The sequence below is a fragment of the Hippoglossus stenolepis genome, chromosome 5 (genome assembly GCF_022539355.2).
Source record: "Hippoglossus stenolepis isolate QCI-W04-F060 chromosome 5, HSTE1.2, whole genome shotgun sequence".
Classification (NCBI taxonomy): Eukaryota; Metazoa; Chordata; class Actinopteri; order Pleuronectiformes; family Pleuronectidae; genus Hippoglossus; species Hippoglossus stenolepis.
In genome coordinates, this window is record NC_061487.1 from 17,099,495 (window position 1) to 17,125,028 (window position 25,534).

General features: G+C 42.2%; 3 protein-coding genes across 7 annotated transcripts in view; all 3 read right to left on the reverse strand.

Annotated features, from left to right (window-relative positions):
* Nucleotides 1-1,445, reverse strand: part of adm2b (adrenomedullin 2b) — a 9,987-nt gene extending 8,542 nt beyond the window's left edge. The window contains exon 1 of the mRNA XM_035155951.2: nt 998-1,445. Coding sequence (XP_035011842.1) covers nt 998-1,101 — 104 coding nt within the window. The 5' untranslated portion in view covers nt 1,102-1,445. The remainder of the gene's footprint in view (nt 1-997) is intronic.
* A 3,130-nt stretch (nt 1,446-4,575) lies between these two features.
* Nucleotides 4,576-9,097, reverse strand: LOC118109108 (MOB kinase activator 2). Its single transcript, XM_035155950.2, has 5 exons — nt 8,617-9,097; nt 6,893-7,032; nt 6,684-6,780; nt 5,415-5,539; nt 4,576-5,321 (listed from the first exon to the last, which is right to left on the reverse strand). The coding sequence occupies exons 1-5, from the start codon at nt 8,697-8,699 to the stop codon at nt 5,083-5,085; spliced, it is 684 nt and encodes a 227-aa protein (XP_035011841.1). The 5' UTR covers nt 8,700-9,097; the 3' UTR covers nt 4,576-5,082.
* Nucleotides 9,098-9,840: 743 nt separating this feature from the next.
* On the reverse strand, nt 9,841-25,221 carry ppp6r2b (protein phosphatase 6, regulatory subunit 2b). Of its 5 annotated transcripts, none has more exons than XM_035155943.2 (26): nt 25,020-25,221; nt 23,463-23,605; nt 23,161-23,319; nt 22,945-23,043; nt 22,510-22,696; nt 21,866-22,003; nt 21,711-21,776; nt 21,509-21,621; nt 21,311-21,424; nt 20,980-21,100; nt 19,715-19,876; nt 19,385-19,618; nt 19,205-19,269; nt 19,004-19,119; nt 18,636-18,721; nt 17,894-17,971; nt 17,701-17,798; nt 17,559-17,616; nt 17,158-17,279; nt 16,865-17,040; nt 16,589-16,745; nt 16,165-16,244; nt 15,440-15,650; nt 15,211-15,234; nt 13,931-14,077; nt 9,841-13,556 (listed from the first exon to the last, which is right to left on the reverse strand). In XM_035155943.2, exons 3-26 carry the CDS (start codon nt 23,286-23,288, stop codon nt 13,523-13,525), a joined length of 2,814 nt encoding a protein of 937 aa, XP_035011834.2. In that variant the 5' UTR covers nt 23,289-23,319; nt 23,463-23,605; nt 25,020-25,221; the 3' UTR covers nt 9,841-13,522. The 5 variants fall into 5 exon arrangements, with proteins under 5 accessions (XP_035011834.2, XP_035011835.2, XP_035011836.2 ...); XM_035155944.2 differs by lacking the exon at nt 25,020-25,221 and adding an exon at nt 24,697-24,989 and having other exon boundaries at nt 23,161-23,316; XM_035155945.2 differs by lacking the exon at nt 25,020-25,221 and adding an exon at nt 24,697-24,989 and having other exon boundaries at nt 19,394-19,618.
* Between the last annotated feature and the right edge of the window lie 313 nt (nt 25,222-25,534).

Consider the following 25,534-nt stretch of genomic DNA (forward strand, 5'->3'; position numbering starts at 1 on the left):
TGTTTTTCATCACGGTTGAATCCTCCCTTCCTTTCCACCTTAACCACCTACAACCTTCAAAGACCTTTATGAAGCCTTTTTCTTATTTAAAGTTAAATAGGTTTGAACTACTGAATCACTAAATTAAACAAGCTCTTGGGGTTTTAGCTCCAGCAGTTCAAATGTCCAACTTAACCTTGTTCTAACTTAAGCACTTGAACTGTGGGTTAACTGGATTCACAATAATAGCAGATGGCACTATAATAGAAAAACATTTTTGTTTTACTCACATCTGCCCCGTTGTCTCTCTTACACATAAACACAAAATAATAAACAGTGAAAAGAATTGTTTAGACTAGAAAATAAACTGATAACGCACGGGTCTGCATGTGACAGCTATCTTCAAAAATACTGCTGTGTGTGTGTGTGTGTGCTGCAGTCTTGTTTGCCCCCTCGGAATGTGCCATGTATCCTTGTCCTGAATCCCACTAAATCAGCCTCCCCCTGTCTCACCTCCTGTGGCTTTCAGAGGAATTACCTCATTCTGCTACTGGACCCTTTTTCTCACATTAAAAGCTGCCAGGAGACCAGAAGCAGAACTTTTAATGATTAACCTTTGATTAGTTGATCGATAACTCAGTATTAGGAGAGTGATAAATGCCCATCACAAGCTCCCAGAGTTCCCCAAGGTGCTGTCTTGAAAACTATTGTGTTTGAAACAATCTGAGAAAAACTGAATCTTCACATTAGAGAAGCTGGACCCAGAAAATTTGAGGTATATCCAAGTTATTATCAAAGTTTATTAGTTAATTAGTAACAATAATGACTAGTTTAGAACTAAGAAAGCATCATCACAAAATGTTAAAATACATAAAGACTTAAAGTGTGTTTCCTTTCAGAAAGCACAACCTGAATCATACTTTTCAAAGCAAGCTAGAAGTTAAACGTAGACTTTAAACAAAAGTTTTGTTCCATCAGTCTCAGTCTCCACATTCAGCTCGATGTGAGGCAGTGGTACCTGTGTCTGTGAGAGAGGCTCCTCAGAGTCACAGCCCGGGACTGGATCTCCAGAGGCAGGAGGCCGAGCAGCAGCCACAGCCACGCCGGCGGGAGCGCACACATCGCGGCTCAGCGGAGACGCACGGTCCCGGGGTGGAGAGATGGGGAACTCCTGCGACGAAAATATGATTTTTCTTTCTCGTGAGGGTGGAGTAAAAACAATATGATGCGTAAAAAATCCAGTGACGACTTGTCAAATTCTATCTAACACGCAGGTTCTCCTGCTGGAGTGACACCGGCTGCATCCTCGGTCCTGCGCGCTGCATCCTCTGCGCGCACACGAACACTGCTCCTCTCACCGCTGATGGAAACACTCTGCGCAAAAACCAACAACAAAGTAGGTGGAAACTCAGAAAGTCATTGGGGCTCACATCGGGAGCAAGTGGAGCTTTGCCATTTATAAAACCCTGCTGAGGGAGGAGGAAGAGGAGGAGGAGGGAGGGAGGGAGGAAGGCTTATTGTGTGTCCTACTCTGAGACCTCACCTCTAATGAATCCCACTACCTCATTAAACCTCAGAAATGACTGTTTCCTCATTTAATCCACAGGCAATAGAGTACACGATTAAAATGTATTGTTTTGTTGGGGTCGTGTGCGGTCGTGGTGACCTTGTAGTTTTGATTATTGCCTCTAGTTTCTTTTTACACTGGGAATTCATATCTGTGCCTGATATTTTGATAAATAAGTAGCGTTTGTGCAGGAAAAAATGTGTTGGACAAAAATAAACCAAAATCATCCTCAAGCTTTTTAATCTATTCGCTTATAAGAGGTGCTACTGAGGTATAGAGAATCCAAACTGAATCCAAGTCAGACCTTTAAGTGTGAGAGTGTTTGTGCACGATTGATTGGAAACTGATAAATCCACATTGCTGTACAATAATTAGCACACAGTAAAACTTTATTGCAAACAGATGAAAGACCACAAAGCTCCTGGTTGTGGCCTTCGTGACTGTTGCCCAACACAGAAAGCACATGTTGCATCTGAGCTATACGTACAGTAAACGCTTTGTCAGGCTCCAGTCGTGCCCACATGCCCTTTTAAAAATGCTCTTGACATTTGTCAATCGAAACGCAAGAAGTGACATTTCTCTTTACAACCGAGGGAGATTCAATCTCAATAAAAAATGAAAAAGATATAAGGGTTCCATACTGAGCAGATTCAAACACTAATAAATGATTTTATTTGTATAGTGTGGTATTTACGACCTGTAAGCACAGGTGGATGAGAGAGAGAGACCCTGGTGCGGCAGCAGTAAGAGTGTGTATCTGCTGCTGCAGCTGCTTATGTTTATTGAGGTGTAGAGGTGTCACTGTATTGTATTGTAACACGATACAAGTCAACAAGTCGCTAGATTCATCTAATCTTTCTTTTTCGTTCTGACGTGACTGAAAAGTAAGGAGCGGAAAACTATGTGGTGCTTTTCTGGGATCTTTCCTGTTTCTTTCCTTTTTGTGGTGAAATTCTTGTGTAGTCTCACCTCATCTAGTCTTTCACAGTCAAAGTAACGAGCCGGAGAAGATAAAATAAGTCTTTGTTGATTTTCAGCTTGTAAATATAACAAATTCACGGGTTGTTGGTTGACTTCACTTTTCGAAATGGAGCCTGATCTTATATCGAGATCAAACTATATCAGGGTTTCCGTCGGGTCTGAAAATGTCTAAAATGTAATAATCTGATTCTTAAAAAGTCCTAAATACATTAAAATATTGCGCACTTGGTCTTAAATATGTGTAGGTAGATCTTAATTATGTTAACAATACTTCCATCACACTTTGAAATGATTTTTTACAACTTTTTTGGCTACATGCATAGTTAGTAATGTTCTGTACTAGGCTATTTCACCTTATCACTGATATCCCTTCATATGTCATACTTGACATAGGTCTTAAATTGCATTAATAATGGTCTTAAAAGGATCTTAACTTCAACTTGTTAAAACCTGCAGAAACCCTGTGTGTTTGTGTTTGTTTGTGTGCAGACAAATTAATCTAGTTGTGTGAGTGAGTACAGCCAGCCTGCTTTCTATTGTCATGGTGTATCTTGATTTGTATGAGTCCAGGTCAGACAGTTTGGAGGCACTGCAGAGAGTTAATGTGGGTCAGCATTGGTCGCAGTGATCCTGTTCTCCTCGTTGTCCTTCTGTTACAACTTGTCTTTTCTTTTTTGCGAAGTAAGGACACAGACGAGAGGCTCAGAGTGTGAACCCGATTAAAGAATGCTCTGTTATGTGGAGGAGGCTTCAGGTCTTAATTAAAGGGCCGAGTGTGTGTGTGACTCAGCAGTTTGGGGTATTACCTTCGAAGCTCAATTTCCAGCACTGTGAGCCTCAACTCAGTCCAACATGTGCATTAACACAAATCGCGTGCGTGCGTGCGTGCGTGCGTGTGTGTGTGTGTGCAGACTGATCCCCTCTCATCTCCTCAGACACAGATGAGTTTCAGTTCCAGTCTGAGCTGGGACTTTGCTGAATGTCTGCTCACATTTCACGACCTGTGAGCAAGAATCTTAACCACACCCAGGTTGTCAACACACATATTTCACTTGCTTTCATCCCACGTTTCATCTTGATCCCTCTTTTCATTCCTCAGACATCACGGCTAGTCCGAGAACTCAAAACACAGCTTGTGATGATCAAAATCAAACCTTTTTTCCGATGTGTCCTCACAGGGAAGGTGGGTTAAAGCAGATTTTCACTGGCAGGTGTATTGAGTGCAGCAGGAGGTTGAGTAAGGTGACAGTGATGTGCAGAGACTAAGGAGACACAGTGTTCTTTCATCTGAAGATCTTCTGAAGGACATTTTCACTTCATACATTCAGTAGATCTGTGATTTCAATGCATAACCAGATAAGCACAATTCCAGTTTTAGTTTGCTAGTTCCTTGAAGTTTGACACTTCATTATTAACAAAATCATCATTTTAGGAGTGATGTCAGCTAAATGTTTTACCAAATGTCAAGTTATCTTCCACTTTTTTTTTTTTTTTAAATAAAAGATTCCTATTTTCATGGAATGATTGTCACCTATTTTAGGCTGTTTTTCCTCATGAAGATTTATTTTACACTCCAGTGTTGAACTCATCTTCCCTTTACAGTGTGGTGGAATATTGGTGCCTCTGTGTGGTGAAATGTGGGGTTACACACCCACAGGGAAAGAAAAATACATTAAAGATCACAATTTTTTTTTATAATTTCATCATATTCAGGATTTTAAATTGAATGGGGGTGTAAAATCTGTCTTTGCACACACTTCGATAAAAAAAATGTAAAACACATAGCAAAGATATTATACACTTCTGACACTGCAGTGTTAGAAAAGCTCTACTAGTGACATTAGTGCCACTAATGTATGTCGGCTGCTCTACTGACATTGAAACAGAGATTCATGGTCTCGTTGTCAGTTCCTGAGCTGCCAGCAGGTGGCGCTGCTGTCAAACCAAAGACCTGGAGACACGTTGACAGTAGTTAACCAGCAGGTACTGAAGTATTAAGATACAGTTCACTGAGCATATACTGAATCTACTTAAATCCAGAAAACGTGTCCTTGATAAATGTTTATTACAGAGCTCAGATTCATACATAAAGAGATGAGCTGTGAGATTCAATATAGATGCAGCCACAACAATGTCATCACATTTGCATGGACACACCACCGTTCCAGGTTTGTGGAAAATATTCAGAAAGTAACTATGGCACATTTTGTTCATATTAACTGTGAATTGTCTGAGTCGGGTGACAATTCTGTTTTTAAATGATTCCTGTGTTAAGTCAACGAGGAAGACACGATTGACCTTGAAGATCTTGACCTTATCAAAATACAAAAATGCACCATTAGGTTAAAATACACTATCATGCAAAATGTATGTTTTACACATAATCACAATAACCGATGATAATTATATACAAGTGGATACAACTTCCAGACCTTTAAGAAAAATCCATGCTGTGAATGAAGCTGAAGTTTGGCCCAGAGAGTTCAGAGAGAATATAATCACATTCCAAAATTCAATAAGTGTGATGAAAATGTGTGTGCGTGTGCTCTTAAGTTTCAGCCTTGCTTTCTGAGAGCTGCGATGAGGTCCTGCAGCGGCTTGGTGTCTTCCAGCTCGAGCAGCGCGTGCTGCTGGCAGAAGAGCGTGAGGTGTGTGAAGAGTGTGTTGAGGTGCGCCTGCAGACCCAGAGCAACTGTCTCTCTGTAGTGGGACCAGTAAATGTGGGACAGGCTCCTGAATAACAGCAGAAACACCTTCTGGACCAGAAAGACAAACCCTGTTGGAAACGCTGAACCTGGGAAAAGAGGGGAAGAGACAATAGCTTATCACTGAAACTGGAACATGCTGTGAAGTCATGCAACACGAGACGATGTTGATGCAATTTCACCTGTTTTTGTGGGGAACACATCTTCATCGGTGAGGAGGTCCTGAATGTAAGACATGGCATAGTCAAAGTAAAGCGGAGCCGAGCACTTCAGCTTCCGGCCGTGGTCATCGGTCCAGACATAAATCCTGACAACACCAACACACAGAGTCATTGGGGACAACCATCGAACTTTAATAGTAAACATTTATTAATGGTCATAAGTATTGGAGGTTCTCTCAAACAAAATGTGATCGGGTAAGATTCGATTTGTTGTTGGAAGAAAAATGTGCTCAGAGCTAAAAACACAACCCTCCAGCAGGAATCAAGGATTAAAGTGAAGACACTGCTCCTGGATCACATGATGATAGCTGAGTAAACTCCTTTATGAAGACTGAGAGATGTGGTTCAAAGGTGTGGCTGAAGCTCAAGTCTTTTTTTAATTGCTGGTGCTGTGGGTGGTGCTGCCGCCTCACAGCAAGAAGGTTTGAATCCTGGTTCAGCTGGGCTCTTTCTGTGTGGAGTTTACATGTTCTCCCCGTGTCTGCGTGCGTTTTCTCCAGGTACTTCAGTCCGGAGACATGCCGATTGTTGTTAGGTTGATTGGAGACTTTAAATTGACCATAGGTGTGAATGTGAGAGTGAATGGTTGTTTGTCTCTGTACGTTGGCCCTGTGATACGCTGACATTGCCTCTCGCCCAATGTCGGCTGGGATTAGCTCCAGCCCCCCCGATGATTCTCAAAGAACAATCGGTATAGTAAATAAATGGATGGATGTTTCAAAAGGTGAAAAATGAACTGCCACACTCAGTCGTTTAGGTTTAACACACCACTCCTGGATTATAATGCATTAAAGTAGATGATAAAAACAGCATCTTGGTCTTTAATGTCACAGCCATTTGCTGCATTGTAGTAGAAGAACTGCACGAGATGTTTAAGAATTAAAGGGCAAATTCACCCAAGCCCTGAAGGCTTTGAGACTTTCACTTGCTTGGTGAAATGTCTAAAACAATATTTTTACATCGGCTGTGAATAGATTTAATTTGTGCAACACAAGTATCAGAAACTGTTATTAGAAGTATTCATCATCAATTCATTTTTACAAAGACAACTTTCTGGTTTATTCAGTCCCCTCTGTCATTTGTTAATCTAAGATCTGTGGGTGGAGCTTGGCACATAAATCATGATAAAATACCACAAGGACAAAGTTTGGAACTGTTTTTCTTCTTCTTGGGATTTGGGTGGATTTACCAGTCAACTAAGTGCTGTGCCATATTTCTGAAATAACATACATGTTGCCAGGTCCACACGCAGTTGGGCAGGTGGTGGGCGTGCAGAATTCGGACAGCGCACTGGAGAACAGGTTTATGTGCTTGAAAAATGCCACCGCTGAAAGAAATCCAGAGGAAGTAAAATTACACATCGTGGATAATCCTATTTCTGTCTGTTTGCAGTGTGTGTGGAAGGATAAGCAGCAGAGCAAAGAATGGCTTTTACTCACTGTTGCTGGCGAGCCACTCGGCCTTGTCTACGCCTGGCGGCAGAGCCGTGAGGACCAACATGTCTGTGCGTGTGATCTGCTGGCACACATACTCCTGCTGCAGATACGGACGCTCCTCCAGATTATTGTTATTAATTCCCCTTGGGAGGACAGTGCAGAGGTAATGAAGCAGAGAGGAGGACGGAGGGACAGAAAATATTGCTGTGTAAAACAATCGATAGGTCAGAGGATTAATTACTCCTGCTGCAGTCAGTAGATAACACCTTTTACAGTCTGTGATGCGCTCTCGTCTGTCCTGCCCTCTGTGGCTGGAACACATACACACACATGCAAACGCAGCCCTAACTGCAGAGCTGAGCGTCCAATAAAGCAGCAGTTTATGTAATGAAGGCAGTCAATTCAGAGCCGGGGTAATTACTGTTGATGAAGCTACTGCAGTGGTCATCGCAAATTAATGGGAGGCGTAATGTTGGGAAACATCAGTGCTGAGGCCTGCAGGTTGCAGTTCACAACGCTCCTGATAAGCTACAGGTAGTGCTATGTTATCAGTGGCACCAACTACTGGAGAGTGAGTGTGGGAAATGAATCATGTTTGTGTATGGAAAGTGTACTGGAAAGTCAAACTTGGCAGCATGATTTTACTTCATGCAAAACAGGAAGGCCTCTCTGACACAGGTACTGAGCTCTGTGTCTGTTTTTAAACACGCTGCACTGGATTGAAGAGAATATATCAAAGTGTGCTGGAATAAAGCAGCTGCCAGGTTCGGTTTTCAGACGTCCACACATGCGGCAGCTGAGCGTTTACTCAGTGTGACCTTGCCTGCTGTGATAAGGGAAACACTGCGCTCTCTATGAGGCCTCACTCCCCCCTGGTGTGAATGTGTGTGTGATGACAGAGCAGGGAGAATTTGTTTTAATTTTCCAAACAGCAGCTCTTTGTCCAAAGTAAAGGTCAGAAGAGGTAGAGAGGGAGGAATAGAGAAGAATGTAAACATTAACTGTGCAAAGGCACCGCAGTGCAAACCCAAACCGTGACAAGCTTCTCCAATGTCCACAGGAACTTCTTTTGTTAACATCCTGTTCTGCTCCAGCTCCATGGTATTAACTCAGCCATCGCCTCTTGGCTACTAGTTGTCAGCATGCAAACAACACAGTGAACCTGGAGCTACACAACACACATGTTGTGTTTGTATGTAAACATGCTCCTCTGTGACCCTGCTCTCCTGCTCCCAGCCGCCTGTTTACCTTTACCTCTGCGCTGAGGGTGAGATAAACAGTCCCCCGTCCCCCCCCACCAGTGTGCTCGCTCCAGCCGTCTCTCAGAAGATTCATCCCAGAGCAAACATTTGCATAGTGACTGTGATAAAAGTGCGTTTTTCACATAGTGTTTTCTCGTCTGGCTTCAAACTGCTTCTCAGTGTGTGTGTGTGTGTGTGTGTTCCCGCTGCTGAAGGAATCCACCTCCACTGATGCCATCAGACAAATATGTAACACACACACACACACTCTCTCTCTCCCTTTATCTGGAGAACATTCCTCAGTAAACCATGTGCAGCAAGATTTCTACTCATGTTTTTTCAACAATATCCAGCTAGGGTTAGGGTTATGACTTTTTAAATGTTAGTTTTTGTTCTTTCAGAATAAAGAAGTATAAGTGGTTTTAAAAAAGTAGATGCAAAACACTTAGACAGGAAACTGAAACATGAAGAAGATAGTTAACTCACTGTTTGTCATTGCTGATGTCAGAAGGCTGGAGAGTCTTGCCGTCTGCCTCCGTCGCCGAGGGGTAACTATGGCAACCCCCCATGGCGTAAAGCTAAGACCAGAGCAGTTGGTCAAGCCAGCCCCCTTTTTCCATCCCAATCATACTTATACACACTCACATGCACACTTCTACACACTACAAGCAGCATAGGACAGCCACCACAGTGCCAACACAACTATCTCTCAGCTCTCTAAACGGAGCCATACAGCTGACAAACACAACGTCCCCTTTTAACACACACACACACACACACAAAAAAAGTTTTCCAAAACACACAGCGAGAAAAGTATTGCAGGAGTTGAGGATCGTGAGCGGAAAAGTGAAGCTGTGCAGCTGTCTGCGTCTCCTTTAGCTCCACAGATCCAGTGTCAGTGTGTATATGTCTCCTTTGTCTGGAGTCCCACACCCCACAGGCTCCTCCTCTCCCAGCTCCAAGCAGACAGGCAGGTTTCTCCACAACCCATTTATGTACAGAACACAACTCCGCCTTCTTCCCTCTTTTCCACCCATGACACACACACACAAACACACTTCTCCACATGTACTCACTCTACGCAGACACAGCAGGCAGGTGCAGATGACAAACTAAGGGTGGTTTTCCTTGGACATGGTAGAAGGTGGAAAGAGATTGTAAAGAGGGAGGTGGGCGAGAAGAAGAAGGGCAGAGCAGCAGCAGGTGTGTTCAGTGTCTGTAACAAACAGAGGAATGTGATGACATACATGGTGCATCTGAGTCAAAGAATGAAAACACACCCGGCACAAAAGGCACAATGATATATGGACATTGACTCACCAGCTGAAAAGTTTAGAACATGAAAAATGTGTGAAGACAAAAGAAGAGGGGGTCTTCATCTCCCTCCCCCACTGTCACATGAACGAACTTCACTTCTGCCTTGCAGCACAGTGAGATGTACAGTATGTGTTGAGCAGGTTTGTGTTACAGCTGGAGGGGATGGTGTAACGTTGATTTTGTGTGTCTGGCTCACATCGGCAGGAGATGTACAGCGACAAGCGGGAAGCAACATAATCCACACACTCACCTGCCCCAAAGGTAAACATATTTAAAAGATCAAGTCCTGTCTCTGTGTTTGTTCTGTGTGTGTGTGGGGGTGTGTGTGTGTGTACGTTTGTGTTGTGTGTGTGTGTGTGTGTGTGAGAGAGAGAAACAATCACAGGCTCATGGTTTATTTTCGTCTTGACATTTATTAAGTTCATATCTGAATGTTCAAGCTAAATTGACAACAGGTAATAGACACATTACTCTCTAAATGAAAACAAAATAAAATCACCAGCATCAGTCCGCTTTGCGAACGAAGAGTATTGTACGACACAGCTGTCTTTCACTCCACTTCCCACACACACGCACACTAGCACACGGATTTAAGAAGCTAAATTAGGAGAGATTTAAACCAAAGTGTAAGTAACAGACAACGGGATGAAGCAAAAGCTTAACACCCATTGTCCCATCAAAAAGATTCTGGGCTTGTATGTTCAACACAGCATATTCCCATTGAGGTGAATGAGGCTAATGTGCAAACATAATGGCACTTAAAGATGACAGTATCGTACCTCATGTCATAATGCATAACATCACACCGTACCCGTAGCTAGACTGCACACGCACCACACTCACCAGGTGAAGGAAACACAGTGCACAAAAATACAAAGGTAAGGGTCAGACGCAAAAATTGACAGTGCACAAAACCCTGACAAAAAAAAACCAGCCCTCTTTTTCTTCTAACCCTGACTTGCAGCAGTGCTAATTCTCGGTGCAGTTCCACTTCAAACAAGCGCTGAGCACATAAAAGCGTCGTGATCTAAGATGAAACTTCAAAGTCTTTTTACATGTGGCATCGTCTTCTACCGCTGATAACCCCCGTCACATGACTTTCAAAGAATAAAAACAAGAGGAAGGGATCAAACAGAGACGGCTTCAGATAAATCTAGACCTGTAAGACCACTGCGAGAAAAAGGAGGCTACTTCACAGATATGAAAACCAGTTGTACACTGGCGGGAAGACACACTTTGGCAGAAAGCATTGAAGAGAAAATATATCTTAAGTATCTACATGATTCAAGCGTTCAAGTCAAACATTCCCACCAGGGAATAATATGGTGGTTAGCCAAACCACTAAATACAAACCAAAAGTGCTTCTTTGAAAAAGGTGCTTTTAAAATAAATACAACAATCTACGTGTATCGTTCTGTTGGCATTTACGCAACTAAAATCAACTCCTGCCCTGAGAAAGAGAGACGAGGAGAAAGATAAAGAAAAGCACGACATGTACAGCATTCGCAGACTTAAGGGATCAGTCTGGTTTATTTCAACTTGGGTCAAGCAATTTGATGGTTTCTGTTGGTTATGGCTGGAGTGACTACGACTCGTCAGACAATTGGACAGATTTTAAACAAGTCAATGGCGGAAGACAGCAAACAAGTAAACATGAATGTAGACAACACAGGATTTAAAATGTCTGCTTTGAGTTTTTTTGAGAAAGGAAATGCACTCAACACATCTGTTAGTATAAACACGATGCATTTTAGTGAGCAACACCGAATATAAACAACCGTTATTTGTTTAGGAGAAAACTCAACAGGGCATCTTTGATCTACAGTGTTTTTGTTTGTCAGGAAATAGTTTGTTCAGTTTATTATCACATTAGACAAAGAAAAGCTACAAATCCTCACATTAAAGATTAACAGTGTAGGATTTAGTAGCATCTAATGTTGAAGTTTTATATTGCGAAGTTAACGGATGGATGGCCAACATGAAAATGCTGTTTTTATAGCATCAAATAACTTAAAAGAAACAATGAACAGTTACACATACATCAGTGTGAATAAGTACCTAAAATGAGAGAAAACTTCTTTGGAAAAAATGTATTTGTCCATTTGGTTTAGCCCATGTCCAATCTGCCAACATGGGGATATGACCTATGTTTTATCCGTTCACCAACTGTTATTTCATCCATCTTTATATACAGTCATTGGGTCTGGCCTACTGTAAAAACATGGTGGTGCAACATGGTAGACTCTGTGGAAGGTTACAAAAACACAATGTTTGTTAATTCCAGGTGTTTATGCACTATTTCTGCTGATAGATCCCATAAATCCTACACACTGGACTTTTAAAAAGGAGCTTCAATTAGGCAGAGATTGGGAAAAGATAGTTCCTCTCAAATTAAGATTGGATTAAATAACACATTTTTTCCACTCTAGTTGTCAATAATCCTTCATTACATATGTAAAGAACTGTGTGCACACATGATTAAAAAGTCAAAGTTGAAGCTGGACATATTTCATACAGACTGTGATTAATGTTTTTCTACTACTTTATGTTCAAGTTCAATTTTCTGGTAGTTTGTTTCAAAGCTATGACTTAAAATCTCGAGACCCAAGTTGACAAAAACCAGAACTATCCTTTAGGTAAACAATATGGAAGACGTACTGCAGACTCACATTCATGCTCGCTCGCACGCACACTTCCAAACCTCCATGTAGGAAGCATGTAGCAGAGGATCAGGAGCTGATGCTGGGCTAGTAACCGAAACACAGACATCATTATTGCCTCATTTCAACAGTACAACACACACATACGATACACACGTTGCAACCTGCAAAACAACCGCCTTCCCATACACTGGATTTATTCCAAAAATAGATATAATGTTTATATATATACTGTTTACATTTATATTACGATTACATGTTACCAAGAAGAGCCACAACCTAATACAGGTTCAAATTTCACAATATTACATTTAAACAGCTTTGAGGGTGATATGAATTGGTATGTGCACATCACTGTGTGTCATGGTCATTTGCACGTGTGTATGGCCACGTATACACGTGTATGCCACTGTCTGTGTGTGTGTGTGTGTGTGTGTTACACAGGTGTGCTTTCTTTATATCTGCATACCCCTCCTTAGACCTGAGAATGCACTCTTGTACCTTAGACAGAGCACACACACACACACACACACACACACACACACACACACACACACACACACACACACACACACACACACACACACACACACACACACACACACACACACACACACACACACACACACACACACACACACCTCTAAACTACCTAACTGAACAAAAAAAAGAGAGAATTCCTGTTCCACATGAGAAAAGTAAAGAAATCTAATGAGATAGTCGAGAGAGAAATGTTCAGGTTGCAAGTTTGAAAAAAGCCAAATTATCACTCACACATTTGCACTAATAAATCATCTGCCCGGCATGTACATCCAAATGCTCAAGACAAAATGGCAGCTAGCTTTGCAAGCATCTTGGCTTCTGGAATCTTGGCTGACAATTTAAATACAATTTATTTACTAAAGTGTAAACAATTAAATGCTTTTCTAGAAAAATGCACTGGGCTGTAATTTAATGCCCCGAAAATCTGAGGCTGAATTTAATCCATAATCTTAATCCAAATGTCAGACTGATGTGTTTGTTTTCTTAAGATTTGAGGGCCACAGCTGGCGCTCACACACCTAGTGTCACCAGAGTGCTTTACTTTCCCAGGTTCAATGTAAAAATTTGATCTAGAAATCTTTCGTATTTAACGTAACGTGGCTATCGGCAAGATGAAATGCTCAGAACACACACTCTCCTTTGACGTGGACCAGAGTTAATCGTGTCATGAAGTGCAGTAACAGCCCATGTGCACATTTGTGCCATCCAACATACATACTGTTAAGGGCTGTTTGACATTAAGGATCTCCCATTCTTTGGACACAGACAGGGGTTTTGAAGAGATGCTAACGGGGAGCAAAGGTGGCGTGGCCATGGCTGTATATTGAATGAAGTGGTGATAAGTGCTTTGTGTGTGTCCCTGTACCGTATCACTAGGCCGGTCCATTAGCAGAGGGCTGCGTCTCTCTGTAAGGTAAACAAAAAAAAAAAAAAGGACAGAGATTCAGAAATTATTGTTTTATCTGCTAAATATTTTCCACCAAGACTTCTGCTATCACCCAAATACAAAAGATGTAAATGGAATCTGGTTAATAATCCTAAATGCAATGAAAGATTTGAAGAACTCAACATCTCTACATTAAGATCTCAGCAAAAAAAGGAAAACAACCTAAACTACAAAAATAGCCCATAACCAGGGAAAGACCTATATAATATATGAATAATGTAGCTTAAGAGGTCAAGTGTCAGCAATAGACCTATTTTTTAAGCGTAACCAGGGATTTGAAGCATTTGTCAAGTGTAGTGATGTTACCAATTTAATCACACAGCCAAACACTTACTGTGTGACAGCAGCTGACTGGTTAGATGAACTGGCAGTTGTTGGGTTGGGACAGTCTCCATTATTCTTTCCTTTTTCGTTGTCTTTATCATTGCCTGTCCCTGTGTCTTGCACTGTGAGCCCCTCTATTGGCACCTTAACCGCTTCACTGAAAGAAACAAACAAACAATGAACAAACTAGAATGACAGCCAGGGGATTGTCACCGCAATTAAAGTGTAGATAATAGTGGCTGAAGTTCATCACAGTTGGTTTCAACTCAGTCCACACTGGTTCTAAACATGTCCAGTGCACACAGTAACCCATGTGTCCATTGTTCTGGTGCTGCCACCACACAACAGACTGTGACTGCACAGGAAAAGATAGTTCCTCTCAAATTAAGATTAGGTGGCAATAGTCAAGTTTTTAGCTTTAACTCATCATCATGAGGTTAGTGTTGATTACATAATGTAATGACTATTGAATAGTAACATCATCTGCATATTAATTGATTCCCTATAAGCCTCGTTTTTGCTTTGCTTTTGTTTTCCCTTAAGTTTACTCTGGAGTAGCGGAATCTCAGACAAAAGACAGAGAGCCTTGTTGTCTGAGAAGGCAAAACTTTGTTTCTTTTCTTTTCAACGTTTTAATTGTCCAACCCATTCAGCATCCCACCGTGATGTGTCCTGCTAATCCTGATGGCCAGTCAGAGTGTAGGAGAGTAACAGGACTTAAAGGGGTTTAATTGTAGCATGCTTAGGTGCACTGTTTGTTAGTAACTTGCTTATGTATTGATTTGTTAAGATGCTGATATGTTGGATTGCTAGTAGCTTTTGTTCATCGCATGCTATCTGACAAACTGTTAGTAGTGTGGGTGCTCTGATAGTTAAAAAATCATATAAACTTCAGTCTCGTCAGTGTTAGGACTGAGACAAAAATCATCTGTATCATCAAACCACAGTGAATGATCGTACACTGCTCTCAGTTTTTGGTGTAACTGTACAAGTTAAGGGACCCTTTGATTTCTACAATGCTGAGTGAACTGTTTCATGCTGGGCGTCATTGCTGTCATTTGAGGATATGGGATGAGCCTAGTCTAGAACCTGCAAGTCACCAGTCTTAGGTTAGTACATTGTTTATGAATTAGACCTGGCCTGAATTATGGCACAAGCGATTGTTACTCCACATCCTGTTAAACACATCAAGCAAACAAAAACATGTGGCACATCTGTACTTGTGATGGCCTCTTAAATCCTTCATACAACTTCAGGAAAGCATTCCACACTCCAGAGTGAGAGACATACCGTCTGACTGCTGGTCTGAATACTCTGGAGTCAAGGGGAGATGAGAAAGGAGGGAACAGACAGGAGGAGGACGATATCAGAAGAAAAACAGGGAAGGCGGAAGTAAAACTGTGTGGGAAAACGTGTGGAAGGGAAAGGACGGTCTGTAAAAGCACATGGAAGTTCAATAGGAAATGGAGGATACCAATCAGACAGAGCTGCTACTTGTGAGCTGCGTGAGCATGTTTACCTGCTGAAGACTGCCCTCTCATTTTTAGCATCCATGGTGAGCCGAATGGTCTCCTTGCCAGCACCAGTAGTGATGGTCTCTGTGGTGACCGTCTCACTGGATGTAGACACAGTCTTGCCTTCTTCCTCGTCGCTGTCAGAACTGCTGGAGGAAGAGCTGTCTGACGCCACCAGTGGAGCTTTTCTCGCCACACACACACTCCACACACAAGCTGCAGGCAGATGGAAGAGGAAATCCTCTCATTTAAACATTGGATGTACCGTACGTTTGCTTCAAGGGAAAAGTGAAATGATCACAGAGCTAAGAGAAGCAGCAGATAAGAGCTGCCACATGCACATAGATTTACCCTGCACTCATGTGTCTCTATGGGCCCTACTGTCACGCTACTTTTATCTCAGCAGAGGTTTACCAACCGAAAAAAAAAACAGGTTCTAATCCTGAGCAAATGAAGTTACGAAATGGTCACAACTCATTATGTTACGTTTATTGTATAAAATGTAATTGTAGTTGTCAGTTTTAATATTTCAACATGACACTCAGTATTTTAAAACCACAAAATGCATATTTATATCCATGTCATGCCTGCCTGTGTAGATGATTAACATCCATCTGGGGACATGACATGTGCACTTGAAAAGAAGCTCTAAATCAGTGTTGGAGAACAAAGGCATTTAAATGACATATAATCAAAATAATTCCACACTTGCCACACTGTAGAAACTTACGGTTCTGGTTTGTTTTGGTGTTTTCGGATCCGCTGAGCTCAGAGTCCACAGGAGAACTGCATCTAGGGCCTGTTTCAGAGCTGGGGATTTATAACAGATAAGAAAACCTGCTCAAACACAACACACATTTTTTTAATTTAAGGTGGAGTATTTTCATTATTGTGTGTGTCTACTGCTAGGTTTGAATGCAAACATTTTCTGAGTTTTTCAGAGTTGTGATTAGCGATGCAGAGTAGTCAATTCATTTACATGTCAAACATCACTGGGAAGAAAGAAAGACACCAGTTCCACATAAACTTAAACTGTATTATTCAGCTTGATATAGGCAAAGTGATTGATGTTATTTTAAAGTATTTTTCTTTTTCAGTTAAAAGTGTAAACAATCTTTACGTTGCTCACATGTTTAGACCATACCCAGACTCACCAACAAAAAGGCTGGAAGTCCGTAAACTTGGCCCACCCCTTCTCCTCTCCATCTGCGGCAGCTGGTTGGGAGAGTGGCGTGTCCCACGCTGCAAAGCCCACGCCTGCTGCAGGAGCCTTCGAGTTCACCTCCCCGAAGTCTGCTATCCAGCCAGTGCCTGCATATGAACCCAGCGCCATCTGCATGAGGTGCTTATACAAAACCTGTTTTAGTCCTGAGGACGTGGACGAATTTCTTTTTTCTTTATTCTTTACAATACAATATAACTTGTCTCACTCTTTGCTGCCTCAGTCTGGCCTTGGCTTGAGAAAGGATCTGAGGCGTCTTTGGGCTCCTCTCCTTCCTCTGAGTCGGAGTCTGCTGCGCTGTCAGAGACCTCAGTGCCAGAAGCTGATGCCCTGTCACAGGCCTTATTGTCAACTTGGCTCTGGGAGGACTGTGACCCACCGAACCTTGAAGAAACAAACAAAACATTTTAGTACGTTGATTAAGCAAAGAAAAAATAATTTAAAACAAATAATTCCAAACGCTGAGAGCATCTGCATCTGCATCTCTGATTATGCGTCTACCTGTTTCGGGATTTTGTTTGTGTTGCATAGTTGATCTCTTTCTCCTCCCAGATGTCCTCTTCATCATCGTCAAAGGGCTGAATCCTCTCCTTGGAACAGGCCTCAAACACAGCGGTATTAGCCTGCAAAGGACAGGTGGGTAACTTCATGGTGCAAAGATTTAGCAGTGTGCATTAATACTGATGTAATGTTGTACAACAAATGCTAGGATGAAACCTGAATTAATCGTTTTGTAAGCATCTAATCAAATCCCTGTAATGTTAAAAGTATGTACAATTCTATGTGAGATGTACAAGTAAGAAATTGAAAGTGTGTATTGGTCAGTTTTTCCAATAAAATTTCAGGAATACAACTATGTAGTACAAATGTGTGAATAAAGTGGAGAATGTAAATAAACTCACACTGTCCTGGCCTGAGTCGATGTTGATATTTATCTCAGCAATCCTGTCAAACGTCGCCCTGAAATAACATCAGAAACCACTCCATCATCTCACAGTGACAAGATGACACTGACACTCAGAAAGTGAATATCAGTTAATTTACCCAATGCTGTCGTCATGATCAGTGAACTCCTCGTCATTGAAGCCAAACTGATCCACAAAGTTAGCAGTCATCTGCTGAATCTGGTAGTCTGAAAAGGCCTAAAATACACATCACAAAGTTGGATTATCTGACGATAGCTGATAAAAGAAGCCCCACTGTGTGTTTTTGTGTGTGTGTTCTTTTGCACGTGTACCTGCTGGAGTGTCAGTTCTTTAGGGAAGGGGCTCTCCATATCATCTTCTGAGGAAGGACGTGGGTTTCCCGTGCCAACCTAAATAGGGAAATGCCACCACAAATGTACTTGGGCTGTGTTTTTAAATTAGATTTCTATTATCTATCTTCATTTCAATAATCCAAAATAGACTCATAAAATCCAAATATTAATCTTTTATTAATGCCGTTTACAGTCTATGTTCTTTTCCCCTGGATACATGAGCATAAAGCCATGAGTATTGTGCAGCCAGCCTTTTTATGCAACAATAGACAAGGGACATTTAACGTGGTGGGAGCTCCTCCACTGGAGGCACCACCAAGCCTGAAGACAGACGAAAAACATTTGCAAAGTGCAGGTGAAAAACTGTGGAAAGCATCACATCAAAAACCTCTGAAGTGAAACAAACCACCTTGGGCAAGAATTTGCATTGAAGTTACATCTTAATTCTCTGCATGCTCAAAAAAAAAAACTGCATGAAAACATTAATATTTTTAATAATACCCCAGGTTAGAGGATTCATTGTCTTTTATATTTAAGCAAAATTGGTATTGTAACTGTAATATCCTTAACCAAATCACCACTGACTCGAAATGGACTTGTTGAATCAGAGCCAAATAGTTTAGGGAAATCAGTGGTAATACCAAGCTCTAAATGTAACATTCAAAGTTTTACATGTGTGTATGATTACAACCAGCTACTGTCAATATTTATCTGAGTTTACCAGGTCTATGGTGTTCTTCCTATTGGTCTCGGACAGGGTCTGGTCCACAAAGGTTTCCCAGCGTCCTCTGTAGTCCTCTGGCAGATCTACATCCAAAAACACAAGGACAGCAGCATTGAGAAAACAATACTCCAGCTGAGAGACACGTGCATCAATATACTCTTATTGCTTTCTTCTATTTTCTCTTTTTATTATCACTATCTTGCATGTATTCATATATTTTATATTTATTGTCCACACACACACACACACACACACACACACACACACACACACACACACACACACACACACACACACACACACACACACACACACACACACACACACACACACACACACACACACACACACACACACACACACACCTGTGATTAGGCTACTAATCTGTGTATGAACCGGGCCCTTCTCCAGGTTGTGGACCACTGTGTTGGCAATCCGGGTCAGATGCCCCATATAACCTCTTCTCATACCACCTTCTGATCTGGAAACAGAAGAAACACACTTTAGTGTAACACAAGTCTCCCTATTCCCAAAATCCACAGAATCATCATCTCACAGCTCCTTACTGTATTCTATCATTGTCTTCCCAAGCCTTAAGAATCCTCTGGACAAGGTGGCAGTGATGAAACAACTTTTGAGAGAAAAACAAGGGGTCAATCGATTGTTTTAATTCAGAAAGAGCCACATCGGCCCATCCAGTAGATCAAATGCCACATAAGCCTCGAGCTACAAACACAGACACCTACATGAGTCACCATTAAGTTATGTGCAGAGTTTTCAGGGGTGATTGAAGGTTCTGGAGTGGGGGTCTCAGTAAAAGCATGCTCTTGTGATGCATCCTGATGAAGCCTGAATTTGTCCTGAGCTCCCAAACCAGGCTGGAGTCTCATTTCATGGGCACAGGGTCGGAGGATGGCTGCAACACAAAGCTCCACTTGGAGGTGCAGGAAGTTGTTCCACGTGTACTTGAAGAACAAGTCCTGAAAAAAAGCATTACATTTTCCAAAGGGACTTTAGAACATTTTCACAACATTGTAGTTTGAAATTGCTTTTGAAAGTGTTTTTGCTCATCTCACCAGAAGCAGGTCCATTGTATTAAGTCTGCAAAGTTCCTGTGCTACGACTGCATGGCTGGCAGAGCTGGTGTACAGCAGAGAGGCAACTAGTCTAGCTACATGCAGACGAGTGTTTCCCAGTGGTTCCTTCAGCACACCCAGGCTGGTCAGTATAGGATGTCTCTAAACATGTTCAAAACACACAGACATGCTTACTAAAAGTGTACACAGATGGCATATAGGCATTTAGGAAATAACAGTCTGAAGCTTGAGCAGAGTTTTGTCATACAGGTGTGACGACAGTGAAGCAAAAGGTATCTACGTGGCAGTCAAACTAAATTACTGAAAAAGAGGCTTGCTGCTCATCAAACTCAGCTTTGGACCAACTTAAAATGTCTTGATATTTATAGCGTGCTCTGATTTTCTTCAAGTGAAAGAACAATCTTAGTGTGAGGCAAGCCCCTCTTCAGTTTTCATCCCATGGGTTTTACTGGCACCTGAATGAAATCATACTACGTTACAGGAATTTTGTTATTTTTCAATTGATACCTATCATACTGTGTTATTTCAGATTACAACAGCTTACATTACAGGCTACTGGTGCCTGAAAGTTTCATTGTTGCAAATGTTTCTTACTATACATTGCAAAATATCAACACTGTGCTCCCAATTCAAGAAAACCCTTATATTATAATAATGATTATATTTTATCTTAGCACTTTGCTAACTTATGGCTTTAAGATGATGCACTGAATCTTGGCCTTCAGCGTTTCACTTTCTGAATCCATTAATTTGTTCTAACAGGGCTTTGATTGTTACCGGTTAAGACCGGAAGATGCACGTCTCCATACTGTAGTGTCCTGGTGTTTAGTTTAGTACATAATCCAACTTGTATTCCAGGAAATGCAGTAGATACACCAGCAGCTCCACCGCCAGTAGCGAACAAGCTGCCCGTGTAAACAACAGACAACCGCCACACAGCTGGTCTGCGGTGCAACCACAGCCAGTGAGTCCAGAGAGTTACGGAGATCGACAGTGAAGGTTTTAGAGTTCGACCAGTCGATCACGATTGATGGGTTGGTGACCACTGGTCTAGATGAACACTGAACCTCAAATTGCCCCTGATGGCTGTTCCATCACAATGTGAGATAGAATAAAGCACTGGATATAGAAGCACTGTTTGAATGTGTATGAGAATGGGTAAATGTGACTTGTAGTGTAAAGTGCTTTTAGATGCTGTTAAGTCTAGGAAAACTCTATATAAATGCAGCCCAATAACCATTTACCTTAGGAGGTTCCAGAAGCAGTTGGTGGAAGTGTACCAGGTGTGGTTCAATGGCCAACAAGATGCTGCTGTTAACAGTGTAACTTCTCTCAAATCCCTGAGCATCCATTACACCATCCACCCTGTCAAACACATATCAAAACAGATAATGGACACAATGTTTTAAGAAATGGTCAAACAGGAGAGATGCGACCAACTTCACCTGGAGAAAATTAAGAAAAATAATGGAAGTCAGGGATCAAATTAAAAATAGCATTTGTGATCCCTATGGATCCCTAACCATTTACATTATTTATACACTGTTTAAAACTGCTTTCAAGTTTCCCACTCACACAGGCCTCCTGATTTCCAGCAATGTGAGAAGAACTTGAATCCCATTGACGATACAGCTCTCGGTCCTCTCTCCCGAGAACATATTCTGCAACAACTGCTCCACACACTCCTGCCTGCAGAAACAATGGAGTATATTGTCATCTCAACATCCTTTAATAGAGTGTGTTTGCATGTGGTTGCACATATGTCTGACTTACGACTCCAGCACAGACAGCAAAGGGTCAGGTTGTGAAATATCTTGGAGCTGATTGGCCTGGTCTCTGCTCAGACGAATGATGTCGCACAGAGTCTGAGATGCATTGGACTGCCTCTGTGAAAAAACAAAACACACGTCAGCATTCAGTCTCATGGTCTGTCTATTCACGGGTCTCTGACTGATGGTGAAAGTATATTTTATACCTCTTCATCTCTCTCAGGGTGAATAAGCTCTACGAGTCTCTCTGCCAACTTCTCTGCATTCAGCCACTGTTAAGAACAAACGCTCACATTATAAATGCACAAAATATCAGTGTATAATCTGTAAAAGCATGAATCTGGGTCTGTTTCTCTCATACAGTAAGAGTCTCGAGTCGAAGAGGGGCTGGCTCCACACAGCTGATGAGTCGTAGGAGCACATCCATCATGGCTGATGTATCAATATGCTTCAGGACCAGGGAAAGGAATCCCTCTTTCCTTCGCAGAAAATTAATCACCTAAACAAAGCAGAGGAAACACCATAACACAAAATATAACACTGGCGTCCACACAATTAGAAACATGCAACCTTGTTGTCAACAGTTCTCTTTGTAGAGAGGAAGAATATCATCCTGAATAAGTGTGATATTATTTCTTGAAGGACACATTGATATGTCAGACATTTCAAACATGTCCACATGAAAGTGCATATCAGTCAGTATGCTCTTTTAATTCTGCTATGTCAGATGTTTATACAGCCCAGCCTTTATAGTCATTTAGCTGCAGACAGACACGCAAACTGACCTTGACCATCCTCAGGTCTCACCCCTGCCACTAACAGGGTGGAACCTGCTTTGTGTGTTGGAACGACTGCATTTTGCCATTTTAAGAGAAATAAAACTTAACCACCATGTTGGTGGAGAATAATCCCCGTTTTATCTTAATGTAATCACCCCTCAATCTTCATGACGAAAATCTCGACAGTCCTCTTCTCTGAGTGTGTGATAGTGTGTGTTGGTGTTACCTGCTCAGTTTTCCGTGTGATGAGGTTCCCAATTGTCTTGCTAAAGAAAGACGCCAGGAGGGGGTTAAGTGGGGACGGCTGCTCCAGGAAGGCATACAGAGTTTCCAGCAGGGACTCCTCATTACCCAGCTTATCATTGATCACTCCCACATCACATGTCAACAGCTCACAAGCTATATTTGGATACCTGTAATAAAGTAACAGGGTGATTATCAAATGGGCAATTGAGTAGTTTTTATATTTGTTTCCATTGAATTATTGTTGGAACAGTTAGATGATTGGATCAAGAACATTTTGTTTCCACTACTGAGTCCACTTCAGATTTCAGCTCCACTTTAAAATGACGTAAAAGATATATAATAAAGTGCAGCCCCACAACTCATTTTTCCTGTATACAGTATACTTCATAAGAGTATTCTACCCAAGGACACCTACTTGAAACGCTGTGTCTCCTCTCCACCAGCAGGGGGCTCTGTAGTAATCATACAGACCAGCTCCTGCATGCACTGTTCCTGGCACAGGAACAGGAGAAGTCTACAAATCCGCAATGATGACAAAAGACACACCAGTTATCACTAGCAGGACTGACTGTAGGTGAAGTGTAATTATATTAATGTGCTGCTGGAATTCTACAGCTCACAGTAAACAGACCTCCTGTTCTGAGCCTTGCACTCCTGCAGCACATCTTCCTCATCCATGAGCTCAGCGAGTGTGACATCCTCCTTGTCCAGTATAGCCTCCAGATGAGAAGATGTGTGCAGGTCAAACTTCCAAAACATGGCTGACGTCACCGGCACATACACTTAGCTGCTGAAGAAGAGAGAATGCGTGATGGAGATCAGTATCATGACTGGGCAGCATACAAGTGCAAGTTAACAAATTACACTATTTCTATCTTTGAGTCGAACAATTAATTGTGTGGTACCATGCACAATATGTATGTACGCTCTTACTTTTGAACAAGGATTGGTAGCCTCAGTCAGGTCTTGCTAAATAGCCATCAAGCCACATCAATTAGCATTAGTAAATTCACACGATGAAGACACAAAGACCAGCTTCACTCATAGTTTAACACTGGACAGAGAATGTCTTCGACCTGGTAAATGAGACAAAAACAAAACAAAACACGTGACAATCACTTCCAGGAATATTTGCTGTGTAATCCTCAGAGGCAGAGGAAGAGTTGAAGTCAGCAGAAGTGCAGAGACTCGGCTGGCAGAGCTCTCTGCAGTGCATGTGTAATTGAGTTAGTGCTGCACATCTGTACTACACTGACATTACCAAGCCTGCTTGGAGAATGGCCTCTCGGGTACAGATGCATTAGCAAATAATAAATGGGAGGGAGAATGATCAACACACAGAGTGAATCTCATGCAGAAAAACCCTTAAGTGTGTGTGTGATATGTGTGTAATACTTGAAATAGAAACAACTGTGCCGGCCAGTGCCCGAACACTGGAAACAGAAGCTGTCACTGGACACTGCCTTTGAGGGGGAGACGTTCACATCACATCCAGCAGAACCACACTAAACCACAGATATACTAGAGAATATCTCTTAATAGAATTGGCATATGATTATGCATTAGTCCATTTGCTTTTAACAGTTGATTCTCATGGCATGTTTATCCAGATTGGGGATAAAGCCTTGCATGAAAATGGATGTGATCTCTGATGCTGCAAAGTCAGCAGTCACACACTACAGCATGTGGGTCAGTGATTTAGAATATAGGACAAGTACAGGGGATATTCAACATCTTGTCCTATATTGTAAATCACACTTTAACATGAACATGATTCTAATTCACACTATAACATGACGGTCAATGCATCGTATTACAAGGTAAAAGGAGGCTCATTTCTAGACATCATTGAATTTGATTGAATAACATGAACTCTCTCTGTTCACCCCCCCTTCAGCAAGCATGCTAAAGCTAAACAAACAGGTGTTTTAAAGCCCACACTGTCCTTTCAAGGTCTTGAGTGTCTCCTCATAAATACATGTGAATTTTAAATGTCCTACAAGAGCACAACAACAATGGTCGGGCCTCTCCCGTCTTGAGATCAGCTGGTGGCGGTCACTGTTAGCTATGTAGCAGGGGGAACCGTTCCATCGGTGCTGGCCGGGGTTAATTAGCTTATCCGTGTTGTTATCATAGCCCCACGTTAAGTTAGCATCATGATACCGACCTCTATCTGTGCCTGTTCCACCGCGTATTGTCTTTCACTCGCCTCGGCTGCACACCGTCAACCGGCCCGCTAGCAACCTCTCGCTCACGCTGCTAACGTTACCGGAGTAATTCGGTAACGGGCACCGGAGGGGGGGTGAAACGGTGTTTGGGTGTTAAGCTAGCACGGGTTAGTTATTTATCGCGGCGGGGCCATAGATGGTGGACGGGACGATGTCCTCCCGAGCTGTCACCGCCCTCGTCGCGCGCCGGTTTCACGTTAGGTCACGTGTCCCGTTTGTTTTTTTCTTCTCTCTCTCCTCCACAAACACCCGCTGCTCTTACCTCTTCTCCATCACTGTATCCGTCGTCATGTGCAGGCTGAGACTCGAGCCGGTCCGGTCACCCGGAGGAGGCCCGCGGCGGATTATTCATGACTGCGTCGTTAGCTCGCCCGGTCTCGGTTTCCCTTAATGCTGCTGCTCCGCCGTTACACGGAGGCTGGAGCCGCGCTGACAGTGTTGTGGCCGCGCTGACAGGCCGGATGTAAATATAACAATATAACTGTCATATTTACACATCAAAATGGCGGACACCAAAACGTAATCAAAAGTTCGGGTAAACGCTGAGCATGTGTATCTGTTGTGTCACCCTGAAAACTGTTGTCTGGTTATTTTTCTTTTAAATATTCACATTCCTAAATGAACACAACACACGTGGCCTCATACCGCAGAATAAAGTTTTAGATTGCGGTGATGAATGTGATAAAGTAACAAACGCAATAGTTTCAGTATTGGCACAATATTGATGTGGTCTCTAGACAAGTGCGACGAGTGTTTAGGGGCTGCCAATCTGTTCCT

Excerpts from the sequence above, each read along its gene's own strand:
- LOC118109108 (XM_035155950.2), bottom strand. The coding sequence starts at position 8,699 with ATGGGGGGTTGCCATAGTTACCCCTCGGCGACGGAGGCAGACGGCAAG. Across the intron at positions 7,033-8,616 it reads GACATCAGCAATGACAAACA|GGGAATTAATAACAATAATC; the intron begins GTGAGTTAACTA and ends TGTCCTCCCAAG. Across the intron at positions 6,781-6,892 it reads CGAGTGGCTCGCCAGCAACA|CGGTGGCATTTTTCAAGCAC; the intron begins GTGAGTAAAAGC and ends GATTTCTTTCAG.
- ppp6r2b (XM_035155943.2), bottom strand. The coding sequence starts at position 23,288 with ATGTTTTGGAAGTTTGACCTGCACACATCTTCTCATCTGGAGGCTATA. Across the intron at positions 17,617-17,700 it reads GATCATGACGACAGCATTGG|GGCGACGTTTGACAGGATTG; the intron begins GTAAATTAACTG and ends ATGTTATTTCAG. Across the intron at positions 15,235-15,439 it reads GAGAGGGCAGTCTTCAGCAG|AGTATTCAGACCAGCAGTCA; the intron begins GTAAACATGCTC and ends CCTTGACTCCAG.